General features: G+C 33.4%; 1 protein-coding gene across 1 annotated transcript; it reads right to left on the bottom strand.

Annotated features, from left to right (window-relative positions):
• Positions 1–1,486: 1,486 nt before the first annotated feature.
• LOC143596116 (glycosyltransferase BC10-like) lies at positions 1,487–7,904 on the bottom strand. The gene is made up of 11 exons (XM_077074973.1): positions 7,743–7,904; positions 5,853–6,259; positions 5,585–5,683; positions 5,397–5,497; positions 4,578–4,649; positions 4,374–4,464; positions 3,296–3,376; positions 2,965–3,024; positions 2,711–2,833; positions 1,907–1,945; positions 1,487–1,788 (listed from the first exon to the last, which is right to left on the bottom strand). The coding sequence occupies exons 2-11, from the start codon at positions 6,186–6,188 to the stop codon at positions 1,660–1,662; spliced, it is 1,131 nt and encodes a 376-aa protein (XP_076931088.1). The 5' UTR covers positions 6,189–6,259; positions 7,743–7,904; the 3' UTR covers positions 1,487–1,659.
• Between the last annotated feature and the right edge of the window lie 5,739 nt (positions 7,905–13,643).

Genomic DNA, 13,643 nt, shown 5'->3' with positions numbered 1-13,643 from the left:
AGGCATTGGTTATAATATATAATAATATAATAAGTGGAGGAAATATAGAATATTATATAACAAATATAGAAGATGGGTGATTGATGGTTGTCAGTGGCGGTGGTGGTTGTCAGCAGGGAAGAGAGGTGGTGGTTGGGAGGAGATGGGTGTTGTAATATATAATTAACAAAATTTTGTTTTTAATCATTGAACTTTGAAAAATAACAAATTTTACCCCCAAACACTAACGAAGTTAGTGTCTCGTTACCCCGGGAGTGCCAGAAGAAAATATGTTAAAAGTTAGGAGTGTTGGGAACATTTTGTAGGTTGGGAGTGATATCTACCAATGAGTCAAAGTTTAGAGTAGACGTGCACAAAATAACCGGTTCCGGAACCGAACCGGTGGAACCGACCCGGAACTGGTTCTAACCCATACCCGGAACCGGTTCCTGACCGGGTATAGGATTTCTCCTCGGAGCCGGTTCCGGAACCGGAACCGACCCGGAACCGGTGGAAAAAACCCGGAGGAACCGGTCAAAAACCCGAAAAAAACCCGGAGGAACCGGTCAAAACCCGACCCGGAACTGGTCAAAACCCGGTCAAATACCCGACTATACCCGGAACCGGTTCCGGAACCGAACCTGGTTTGACTTTTGTTGACCATACCCGGAACCGGTTCCTACCCGGTTCCGGGTTTTTTAAATACCCGATTTGTGCACGTCTAGTTTAGAGTATTTAAAACCAATATTCTTTTTTAAAACACATTTTGCAAAATACAATGATTAAAACTTATAACACAATTTTAAAAAAACCACTAATTTTTAATTGTATCTTTTATATATCAATATGGTACTTACAGATTAAAAAACTCTCGTTATTTCGTTATTATGATGATTTTTTTATTCAAAAAATGTCATCTAAAACAGTTAAATACGTTTTAAAATTACTTTTGAATTTAACATGTGTCTTGTACGTGAAATGAAAGCCAACAACATATTTGTTATTCTTTTTATATAATTCCCTTTATTTTTAAAAACTAATCTCAATCATTCAATCTGAAAAATCAATATTTCTTATCATTCCTATAAAATTCATACTTCCTGTAACCGTAGAAATAGAAAGTAAAATAAGAAATTTTCAAAGCCAAAAACATAAAGTATAAACTATCACCGCTGAGAATCGAAACAAGGACTTAGAACGATGTTTATACAACGGTAATCACTATCATTTGCACAGGCGTCGTTGAAAAACAACTCTTGCTGAAGTCGAAGGCAAGAATTTGTTAACATTCGCTAAAATACTATACATCGTTATGTTTATGTGATAGCGATATCTTTGTGTCTAGTGTTTACTTACACTAGAGCAATTTCAAGCATCTACAACTTTCATTACACAAAAATAAGGAGTAAACAAAACCATGAAAATACTATTTCAACTTGGTGTTATACTCGTTAGTTGTTTCAATCTACAAAACTTAAAAGCATAGTTACATCAAATGATATCTCCCAAAAATAGCATAAAAGCCTTTCTTCCTCACTATCATCTCAAACTTGTCCCAGTTCTTCACCTTTACTGCCTCAACTCCGAAACAGACCCAAGTTTGAAAAGAGTGAGGCGAAAACTGTTCAGACTAAATGCTTTGACTTTCACCCAGCCAAAGAATCACTAGTATAAATATCATCATATCGTCGTGTAACGGGAGAATAGGTAAATCATGGTGTCTAAAGTCACGGGTAAGAATTTTCTTGCAAATAAGTAACAGGGACGGTTCATACCGTTCCACATACAAGGCGTAATCGTCGTTACCCTCTACAAGGATTATGAAAAAGTAATCTTTTAGATCAAATGGTCTAACTTTTTCAAAAAAAAAATTAAAACCCTGATAATAAACAAGTAAAAAAGGCAAAGAATTTATCAAGAAAAATACCTTTTTGTCGCTCGTTTCATGAACACTTTCGGTGATGGACTGCAAGATTCACATAACCAGAACGGGTTATAAAACTAGAAATTAAAAAAGTGCTTGGATCTGCGTTATGTAAATGAGTAACTTATTTATGGTAACAATTTCCAGCACGACCCGAACACGACACAAAAATAATCATGTTTTGGGTTGGCACATCTAACCCGTTTAAAAAAAGAGGTCGTGTTCAGGGTTGACCAGTTTAATTAAACGAGTTGTATCAAGGTTGACTTTTTAACCCGAGTAGTTAAACTGACCGACCTACTAACCAGTTTATGACCTGTTCAATAAATTCCTTTACAACTCAACTTGATTAACAAGTTTACAACTTGATAATCACCCACCAACTCGTTTAACACGTTTAGAATAAATAAAAATATGTTCAACCCGCAAACCTGACCCCAATACGATTAACACCCCTAAGATTCTTATTATTGTGATTTGAAGCCGCAATAATCATATTTTTATGTTCGGATAAATGAATATTAGTTAGAATAAATGGTTTTACCTTTTCTCACAAAAAAATATAAGTTTATTGTCATTTTATCTATTATTTTTTTGAAAGTCATGATCTTTTAAACACTCAAAATGGTTATAATTATCTGATTATTACGACTTGAAATAGAATAAGCACATCCAAACACTATGTCCTATAGCCCGTTTTATTACAGTTTTTATGGTCATTCAACATCGTATAATCACTTTCATAACGAACATCCTACTATAAAAAGGGTTAGAATTTGGTAAAATAAAAAAAATGTGAAGTCATACCGAGAGATTGTTGATGAGCTGGTAAGTAACGTCTTTCAACCCGTATGACTTCGGGTGCCATTTTCGTTCTGACCAGTCAACGTGTGTCACAGACCAGTTTGCAATACCAGTAGGATCAAACATCTGAATTTTCAACTCATAAAAATCAATAACTTCAAAAGGTCAACATTTGGCGTTTTCCAAATTGAGTCCGGTAAGTATTAGGTTTTAACTTTTAATCAGTAACTTAAATAAATAATGACGAATCTGCTTACATGAAAAAATGTTGGCAAATAATGTTCATCCGCATAGCAATTGCGACCGTCCATACCAGGCTGTAGTACCAAATAAAATGTCAAAATCAAACTTATTATAAACTACAAAAACATAAATTTAAAGTGTCAAATGTAATAAAAAAACTATGTCATTTCAATTATGATATAATTTTTTGAATAAAATTATTTAAAAGCTTTTATGCGATGATAAAACATTTTGGTTGAGTTTCGACCCGTTTGACTCAATAGAGGTCAAACATAAGCAGAAACGATTCACAAGGGCCGCAAATTCATTAAACATGTATAAACCAAAGAATTAAGAAATACCTACCCTACAATAATCTCTGAACTTTGTATAGTAGAGACTATCTGCCATAACTATGATGGCATGTTGACGCTTCATTGTGAACCACTGCACAAATTCATCATTACAATTAATGCTAACTTTTAAAACACAAATTAAAGATAAAAATCTCTCAATGTTCACAAAAATGCCCATTTTGGTCACATTATTATCTATAATATCTCAAATAATCAAAAACTTTTCAAACAAACATCTAATTATGACCAAACAACAACACATATTCAATTTAAATAACAGAAACACGTCCAAACTCTATATTCCAAACCTAGTTTTAGACTTTTAGTGTAAATGAGCCAAGCCCTAGCTAGTCTAGGCTCAAAGTTGGCTTGTTTAACTTACCAGAGCTTGAGCCCGGCTCCTTTCGAGCTCTATTTCTAAAGCTTGAGCTCGGATCGGCTCGTTACTATTTATTAACTAAATAACATACATTTTTAAATTGTTTTTGTATATAAATATGTATATATCATAAAGTGTTGCTTTTTTTTAACGATCAACAAACAGAGAATTGCCTAGGTACTCTGTACGGGGTGACCCAATGGCAAAAGGCCACCGCCAGCCGACCCAACACAGCCGTATAGAGCCCTTAAGTGCCTCCAAATTATCTCCAGTTCCTGGAGAAAACCCACCCGCCCGAAGGCCACTAGCAATAAAACCCGAACGCCCTCATAACCGAACCGGAGATCACAAAGATCCCGGTCTTCCTTCATTGAGCCACCCATGCCCTCCCCAAAGTGTTGTATGTGGGAATCAAATCTGGGTCTCCATTGAATAACCCATGCTTCCTACCACTACACCACATGATGATGAAAAAAACTAATAATTGTTAAAAAAAATATATACTTTTATATAATATATTTTACAATAATTGGTTCCCGAGCCAGCTCGATAAGTAGAGCTAGGACTCGAGCTTGTTTATCAAACAAGCTCATTTAAGCGGCTTGGCTTGTTTACACCCCTAAACAACTGATTATCTAACTATGGCCATAAGACATCACATATTTAATTCTGAAATGCACATATAAAGATAAAAATGTAAAGTAGAAACCTGGGCACCCTTCTTAAAGAATTTCTTTTCAACTTCAGGTAACATATGATCCGAGTACCGACCACTTCCATGTGGACCAGGATCCTCAAAGCTATAAGAATATTATAAAAATAATAATACAAAAATTTTTAAAAAAAACTTTTTAGCCAAAATTATAAAATAGTTGTATGCGTAGTCAAAATCATGCAAGATCTGTGTACGAACCTGTCAATGAAGCTAACGTTTGCGTACATAAGATAGTTGTAAGTATAGTCAAAGTCATGCAATGGTACACAGCTGAAAAAAAAATTATAGCAAAATCAGATACTAATTAGCTCATAAATGATAAGCAATTTAAAGGTGGCAATTTGGACCCATTTACTTATAAATGGGGTGGTTCAGCTTATGCTTAGCGGGAAAAATGGGTAGTTTAAAATGTCTCAAAGAAAAGTAAATGAGTCAAACTGATTGTATTTAATCACAAGTTTACATATCAATAACCAAATTACATATATCTGTAATTTCCAATTTACATACAAGTGATCATTTACATATAATACATGAATGAAAAAAACTACATGAATATACGCGCACACACAATTCAGTGGAGCACAACACACTAACACAGACACTGTTGAAGTATCATACAGGTTTGAAGGTTTAACAAAAGTTTATAAAATAACTAAATATGAAATTAGATAACAAAAACGATTTCAAATATTTAGTTAAACAGAAAATTGATTGTTTACATAATTAAAATTCTAAAGAAATTTCGTTATAAGCTGTAAACTATAAAATTAGAGTGGTAGCCTAAACTAATTTATGGTATTTATAATCAATATTATTCAACTACTTTTTTTTTGTATTTAATAACATAATTGGCATGTGCATGTAAAAAATAATTAAGATAGTCAAATTCATAAAAGACAATTTTGCCCCTTTGAATGCTTACAATTAATGTAAACAGACAATTCCGTCCTCTTCAAATGTACTATAATATAGTATAGATATATATATATATATAACACAAAAAGAGAGACTAACCTGTCAGAAAGTAACACAAAATGCTGATTGTCGAGGTCTAACAATGCATTTGCCAAAAGCCGTTTCTCAGCATCTACCATTGAAATTTTCCCCCAATCTACCTGCAGAAAAAATCAACAGATTTCATTTGTTAATATTCAAGATTTGTTCTTATTCTACAAAAGTGCTGCTACGATATGCATACAAACCTTATCACTATGAATTTCCCGATTCTGAAAGTACCGGCTAGAATGGACCGGTTTGACTTTGGATGCATGAATATAAATTGAAAACCTTCCTTCATGGCCCTACAATATGTTAATAAAAAATTCAAATTTGACACATAAAATATTAAAAAAAAAAATTAATCTTGAGTCAACCCACCAAATAAATTTCATCAAAAATTCCAAATTTAGACAATTTGAAACGTTACTACAAACGAAACACATAAGTACATAAAATCGGGCCATATCATACCTTAAAAAACTTGTCCCACAATCTCTCAAACGCCAACAATCCCGGGCTCAAGAACATAAACGCAATTTTGGGATTTTTCGATTTAATCGGTGGAGTGTTTAATAAATTCTCAATTACAACATGAGAAGCAATTTCTGCATCACTAAGTTGTCTTTCAGGAGGTGGGAGCCACCTAGAGATCTTCTTACAACTAGAAGATGAAAATATGTAGCAAGCGGTCGAGTCTCGAGGTGGATAAGCGTACCCGATAACTAAAAACACACAAACTAATGAAACGAGTATAATAATCCACGTGGGCTTCTTTAGTGGAGAGCGTTTATGCATGTCTTTGCCCATAAGCCACAGGTTAAACTACTTGTCTTTAAATTTATGCATTATACGTTTAAATTTAAATATATTGTCCAGATCTGCAAGCAAGAAAATAACATTATTAACAATAATATCATGGAAATTCTTTAAGTTAAAGATCAACTGAATTGTTAAAGATAATCACATGGAAATTGTTTAGCTTTCAACTTTAGGGAAAAATTATCCACAAAAACCGAAAAGTGGAATCTGGTTAGTGAAGCATGTTGATAAGGGGTGATGTAGGCCTGTAAACGAACCGAGTGGTTCGTGAACCGTTCAACAGAAAGTTCGTTTATGTTCGATTATTTAATAAATGAATAAACATGAATAAAAATTTTGTTCATTTAGTTAAACAAACGAACATGAACGCATGTGTCGTACATTCATTTATGCTTGTGAACGATTGTTTACGTCCATTCATTTAAACTTGATCGTTAGTTTAGATTTTTTTTCGATTCATACATTGATATATTCATTTTTTTTTGCCCATTTAGTTGAAGTAACTTTTTAGCCCCAACAAATTATTTTTCACATTACTTTTAACTGGTTTTAGCTCGGTTATCTTCGTTTGTTTACGTTTAACGGATGAACAGAAACAAACACGAAAATGTTCATTTTCTTAACAAACGAACACGAACAAGAAAATCAAGTTCGTGTTTGTTCGATTAAAGTTAAAATGTACGAACACAAATGGTACAAGCCTAGGTGTCTGGATGAACGTTTTGAAAATGATTGGAGTAAAAACAAATAAAAATGATCAAAGTTTTTGATTAACAAGAACTATATAATCAGAAGATCACAAATGTTACTTTCAAGAGCACATACAAAAACACAAAACTTGATTCCCTACTTAAATTTGTAAATCTTGATTTTTGTATACCAAAATCAAGAAACCTACTTTATTACTTACACTCATCAATTCAAAAACCCTAGTAACATATTCAAAAAAAAGATAGCTAACTAGTTATTAACATCACAAAACCAAAGTTGCAAGCTTGACAACAAACTATCAAACAAAGATAGAAGTCAAACCTACCAATCCAAATCAAACCCACAAAACCAATCACTAAATTCATAACACAACAAATTAAACACGCAACTTTCTTGACACAAAATCTCACACACATCATACATGTGATACATACATCAAAGATAATGCATACCCTTTATTATTAACCATAAACCCATGATAAAAATAAAATCTTTATGTCGAAAAACCGGAACTTTATAAAATAAAATCGATTTTTAAGCATACCCATGAAGAATCTTGAAATTGGGTAAACAATACCTTATTGAATCACTATAAACCCTAGTAACAATAATCACTATAAACCCTAAACTCATCAACCAAAGTGACATGTTCAAAGAAAAGTAGCAAACTTTAATACAAATTATCAAACAAGGATGGATACCCTTTATTCTTAACCATAAACCCATGATAAAAATCAAATCTTTATTACAAAAAAAAAAACAAGACTTTATGAAATAAAATCGAAATTGAAACAAAACCCATGAAGAATCTTGAAATTGGGGAAATAATACCTTGTTGAATCGATGGGTTTTGTGGGATGAATCATCAAGATCTTGAAGAGTGAGTGTGAGTGATGATTGGGGTGGAAGAAGTAGAATTTGAGCCGGCGAATTTTATTTTATAAAGTGAGAGTGACAAGTAAGCGGTCAACACACAAATGGATTGTGAACAAGTTGGACAAGTAAACTAATAATAGATCGAATAATAATAATAATAATAATAATAATAATAATAATAATAATAATTGAAATTAAATTGCTGGAGTTAATTCATCATGGGTAACTATCAAATGATTCTAGATACAGGGTATGTTTGGTAAAACTAGCTGGTGGCTGTTAGCTGTAAGCTGGAAGCTGAAGGATGGAAGCTGGAAGCTGGTAGCTGAAGGCTGGAAGCTGGTAGCTGCTAGCTGTAGCTTTTTAAACTTGTTTAGGTGTTTGGCAGATTAGTAGAAGCTTTTAATAAAACTAGCTGGGTGCCCGCGTGATGTGGCAGAATGGGCGCACAACCTAACATCAACCGCATAATTAGTGTCGGTACATGATTCACTTGATGACAGTGCATGCATAACCTGAATGTAGACGTGCAATTCATGGAAAGACTGTAAGCGTGTAACTGATTGCGAAAATCAAGAAACAAAACTGAAATATACAGTAATTTCAAATAAATAATTCTTTAAACCAACCTATTTTGATATGAACCCCTCTCTGAACATGCATTGTTCTAATCTGAAACATGTTCTGACCTGGCCCTTTTCGACTAAAAAACGTACCAACACGAAACGAATTAATTTAACCCTTTTTGTATCGACTCGTTCTGACCCTAATTTGGTCTTACACATGACTCAAGTTCATCTGACTCGACTCCTAATTTGGTCTTACACATGACTCGTGCTCATCTGACTCAACTTGTTACCGATCATAACTGATAATCACGTAGTATGTTAATTTTTTAAAGTTAAAGAAGTATAACAATATCATACTCAAATTAAAGAGAATAAAATGCTCGTTTTTATGATGTAATTTGTTTAAAAAATTATTAACGTGTGAAAAAGTTACGCCCCTTAAAAAAGTCGTGGGTAGTTAGTTTTGAATAAGGGTTGAATGTGTAACTATTATATAAATTAACAAAAGTTGATAGAAGTTCAAGTACTAAACTTGTACATTCAAATGTAAAAGCTTGTAGCTAGCTTTTTCTCAAACCCTACCAATACTAGCGTTCAAATATAGAGCTTTTTCTACCAATCTAAAAGCTTGAAGCTACTTCTACCAAACAAAGTTTTTTACTAAATATGAGCTTTTTCTTAAAAGCTTAAAGCTTGAAGCTCTTAAAAGCTCCTTACCAAACATACCCATAGAACGTCAAATTGTCTCTGTCTTGGTATCATGAAAATATTTTTGTTACTTTTAAGACGTAAAATAAATATCCTAGGACATTGTCATAATTAGAGTTTCTTTAGAGTTTCTTTTTGAGTGTGTATATAGAGATCATTAGAGAGAGATAAACACCTTAAACTAGTCATCACCATCATCTTCACGACTCTCTCTCTCTCTTCAAACCATGAGCTAATCTTCTAACATGCCATTAGGGGTGAGCAGAAAACCGAAAAAACCGAACCGAAACATTAACCGATGGTTTTTTGTTTTTTTGTCTTTTTGAAAAACCGGAATTTCGGTTTCGGTTCGGTTACCCATTTATAAAATACCGAAAAAAATCGAACCGAACCGAACCAACATATTAACCGAACCGAACCTATATATAACCAAACCGTATTATTTCATGACCCACTAGAATATTTTATTTGTTTAGCCCAACTTTGTGGTCCAAGTCTTTGTTTAATATATACAAGTGTGTGGCCCATTTAAGATATAATAATATTTGACCTAGCATTTTTAAACCTACAATACATTATACATTCACTAACCCAGCCATCAACCCATCACCCTCACACTCTCACCACCAGTGCGTACAATACATTATACAGTCACCTGCCACCACCACCAGCCGGCAGGCCACCACCACCAGCCGCAGCCACCAGTCCCCACCACGCACTACGCCATCTCCACCAGCCGGCAGCCACCACCATCACCACCAGCCGCAGCCACCAGTCCACCACGGGTAGATTGTTAATTTCTAGATTTGTATACTTTATTTTGATTGTTAATTTTCTAGATTTGTTAGCTTTTGGTTTAGGAAAAATTGTTGTTTAGTTTTATTGGCTGTTATATAGGTTTCCTTTTCATTTGTATATATGAGTAATTGTTAATATTTATTTTGTGTAAAAATAGATGGAGACTTCTTGTAGTGAGACTCCAAATATGAATAAAAAGGATGCACCGGTTATTGATGTTGATGAAGAAAACTTGAACGAACCGGTTAATAGTGAACAAACTGTGGAGCAAGAAGGGGTGATGGTAAAAGGTCGTATGTGTGGTTACGCTTTACAGAAAATAAGGAAACCGGTTATTCAAAATGTCATTATTGTAAGAAGTTTATTAAGTCAACTACAAAATTAAATGGTACGAGTGGTATGTGGAATCATTTGAAGCTATATTGTCGGACTTCGCCGCTTTACAAAAAGGTAGATAAGAAACAGTCTACATTACGTTTTAAGCCTAAAAATTCGGGGGAAGAGAAAGGTAGTTTGACTACTCACACTTTTAATCAAGATCGATGTAGAAAGTCTTTTGTTCGGATGATCATAATAGATAACCTTCCATTTAGTGTGGTTGACAATCAAGGGCTTAGAGAATTTGTGTGGGAGTTGAATCCAATGTTTAAGTTTCCTTCTAGATGGACGGTTGCTAGGGATGGTTTGACAACATACGAAGAAGAAAAAAAGAAGCTAAAATGTCTTTTAAAAGAACAAACCGTATCTCTTACCACCGACACATGGACATCGGTTCAAAATTATAATTATATGTGTCTTACCGCACATTGGATAGATGAAATTGGGTTTTGAGGAAGAAAATTCTCAACTTTTGCCAAATTTCAAATCACAAGGGTGAGACCATTGGAAAGGTAGTTTATCGTTGTTTACAAGAGTGGAGGATAGATAGAATATTTACGGTGACCGTTGATAATGCTTCATCAAATGATGGTGCAATTAGATATTTGAAAAAAATGCTTAAGGGTCCTCATTCGGTGCTATATTGCAAGTATTTGCATATGAGATGTAATGCTCATATTATAAATCTTGTAGTAAAGGATGGTTTGGAAGAACAAGTTGCTTCCATATCTCGGATTCGAAATGCGGTAAGATATATAAGATCATCTCCTTCTAGGTTTCAAAACTTCAAAGATTGTGTTGAGAAAGAAAAGATTGATTGCAAAAGGAAACCATGTCTCGATGTAGATACTCGATGGAATTCAACATTTTTAATGTTGGAAACGGTACACAAGTTTTCAAGGGCGTTTGATAGGTACTTCTTATTTCTTATTATTGTTGATAATTATATTATAATATTGTTTGTTTAATACTAATATGTTATGTCTTATTTTGTTAATAGACTTGAAGAGGTGGATTTCAATTATAGATTATATTTTGATAGTGAAGTTGCGGATGAAGAAACAACTACAAAAAAACGAAAAAAAAGTGATAAAGTTTTGGGAGCACCCGATGAAAACGATTGGGAGAAAGCGAGGTAATATTCTTTTTTAATTTTGTTTTTATTTTTTAATATTATTATTATTATTATTATTATTATTATTATTATTATTATTATTATTATATATTTTGAGTTTAAAAGTGATTTATTTTAATGATTTGTTTTAATAGGCTATTTATAGAGTTTTTGAAGGTTTTTTTTAATGTGACAAAGAAGATTTCAGGGTCTAAGTATGTGACCGCAAATTTGTTATTTGTTGAGCTTTGCAAAATGCATTCAAGTATAACAAAAATGTCTTTACGTGCCGAAAAGAATGAGAGGGAAATGGGTTTGTCTATGAAGACAAAATTTGACAAGTATTGGGATAACTTGGACAATATGAATGTCTTGTTATATGTTGCACCGGTTTTAGATCCTCGAAATAAGATGAAGCATCTCGGTTTTTCTTTAAGTTTGATGTATGGTAAAGATTCTTTTAGAATTAATGAAGTCAAAGATAAAGTGAAGGAAACGTTAATGGAGTTGTATCGTCATTATAAGTCAAAATTGAGAAAACAAAAGAGCGAAAGAATACATCATCTTCCACACCTAGTTTGGTTGTTGATGATAATAAAGATGATGATGATGATGATTTGGAAAAAGCTTATTTAAAGTATTTAAAGGAACAAGGTGAACAAGGGATTGTTGATGATAATGAGGTAGAAATATATTTGCGTGATGGGACCGAAAAAAGAGAGGAAGAATTTGATGTTTTAGGGTGGTGGAAGATAAATTCGGTTAAATTCCCTATTCTATCTCAAATTGCTAAGCATGTTTTGGGAATTCCAATGTCAACCGTTGCATCGGAATCGGCTTTTAGTACCGGTGGTAGGGTCATTGATAAGTATAGGAGCTCTCTTACCCCTAAGACCGTCGAGGCATTGATTTGTACTCAAGATTGGTTACGGTATTCACCAACGGATTTGCACGATTCAAATGTGTATGGTCAACAATTAGAGACTTTGATTGAAAAGTTGGAGAATATAGAAATTGGTAATAATGTTTATTTTATGATGTGTTTTGATATTTTAGTTTTTACTTAAATATTAATACAATTATATGTGTTGTTTTTAGATGTTAGTACCGGAAACAATACACCAAAAGGATCTACCGTTGATGAAGATGATGAAGATTGGGAGTAACTTTGAAGATAAAGAATATGAAGAAAAGAATGAAGATTGGAACTAAACTTTTAGTGCTTTTTTTGTTAATAACTTTGTTAAATTTAAACTCTAGCACTCTTTCAAGTTTGTATTCGTTTAGTTCCACGTAACAAATGCCTATTTTTGTGTTTTGAATCTAATATACATTTTCATTATTTTGAATTTTTTTTTGCAATGTCAAAAAAAACCAAAAAAAAAAAAAAAAAAAACGAATATAACCGAACCGAAAACCGAAAAACCGAAAACGATCGGTTTGTATATTTGAAAAAACCGACTTTTCGGTTTCGGTTTCACCTAAAAACCGAACCTAACCGTACCGTGCACAGCCCTACATGCCATACACCCTAAATGAGAAACCGAAAAAGAAGAATCATGTCGTCTACCTTCAAAGTGTTAGCTGGAATCTCATGTACATTGTGACATTCGTCATTTACTATATAAAGTCATATTTGTTTTTGTACGGTAAATCTGACCCGTTTTATCTTTAGGATTCTTTGATATTAATAAAAATAGTGGTTTTTATGTTACAAATTTGTTTCACACTTGTTGGATGGCGACACGTCCTTTTCGGTATTTAAAAAACGCTCTTTTATGCCTAAAAATGACTTAAAACGAATTTTCATGGGCCTAACTCGCCAAATAACCAAAGTTGAAGACCAACCCACCCTTTCAGAACGCCACGCCGCGCGGCCAAGAAGGGCATGGTGGTCGCTGGTGGCGGCCACCCACCTGCAGATGCATCAACTAGTTTTTGGTTGTATTATACCTTGTATGACCCTCTAAACCAATCAAAATGCATGCAAATCACGTGATAATGACATTATAGATAACCCTTAATTTCCCCCCTATAAAAATAAGGCCAATGCACCCATTTTAAGTTGTTCTTTCACATCAAACACTCCCCATCTAAGTTCTAAGATTCATCTTTCAAACTCTTTGATAGTTTGACTTCTCAAAGTCAAATTGAAGCTAATCTTTGATTCTAACTAATTCTTGGTAATTAATGTAACAACTTGAACTTTTCATAATTAATATTTTTATTTAAACCCGACCCGTTTTACTTTCGATAAATTTCACCAATAAAATATCGCGTATATCGAAT

The sequence above is a fragment of the Bidens hawaiensis genome, unplaced genomic scaffold, assembly GCF_021521415.1.
Source record: "Bidens hawaiensis isolate Kalapana, Puna unplaced genomic scaffold, B.hawaiensis_p1.1 tig00046082_1, whole genome shotgun sequence".
NCBI classification, from domain to species: Eukaryota; Viridiplantae; Streptophyta; class Magnoliopsida; order Asterales; family Asteraceae; genus Bidens; species Bidens hawaiensis.
This window is presented reverse-complemented; position numbering and strand designations above follow the sequence as displayed.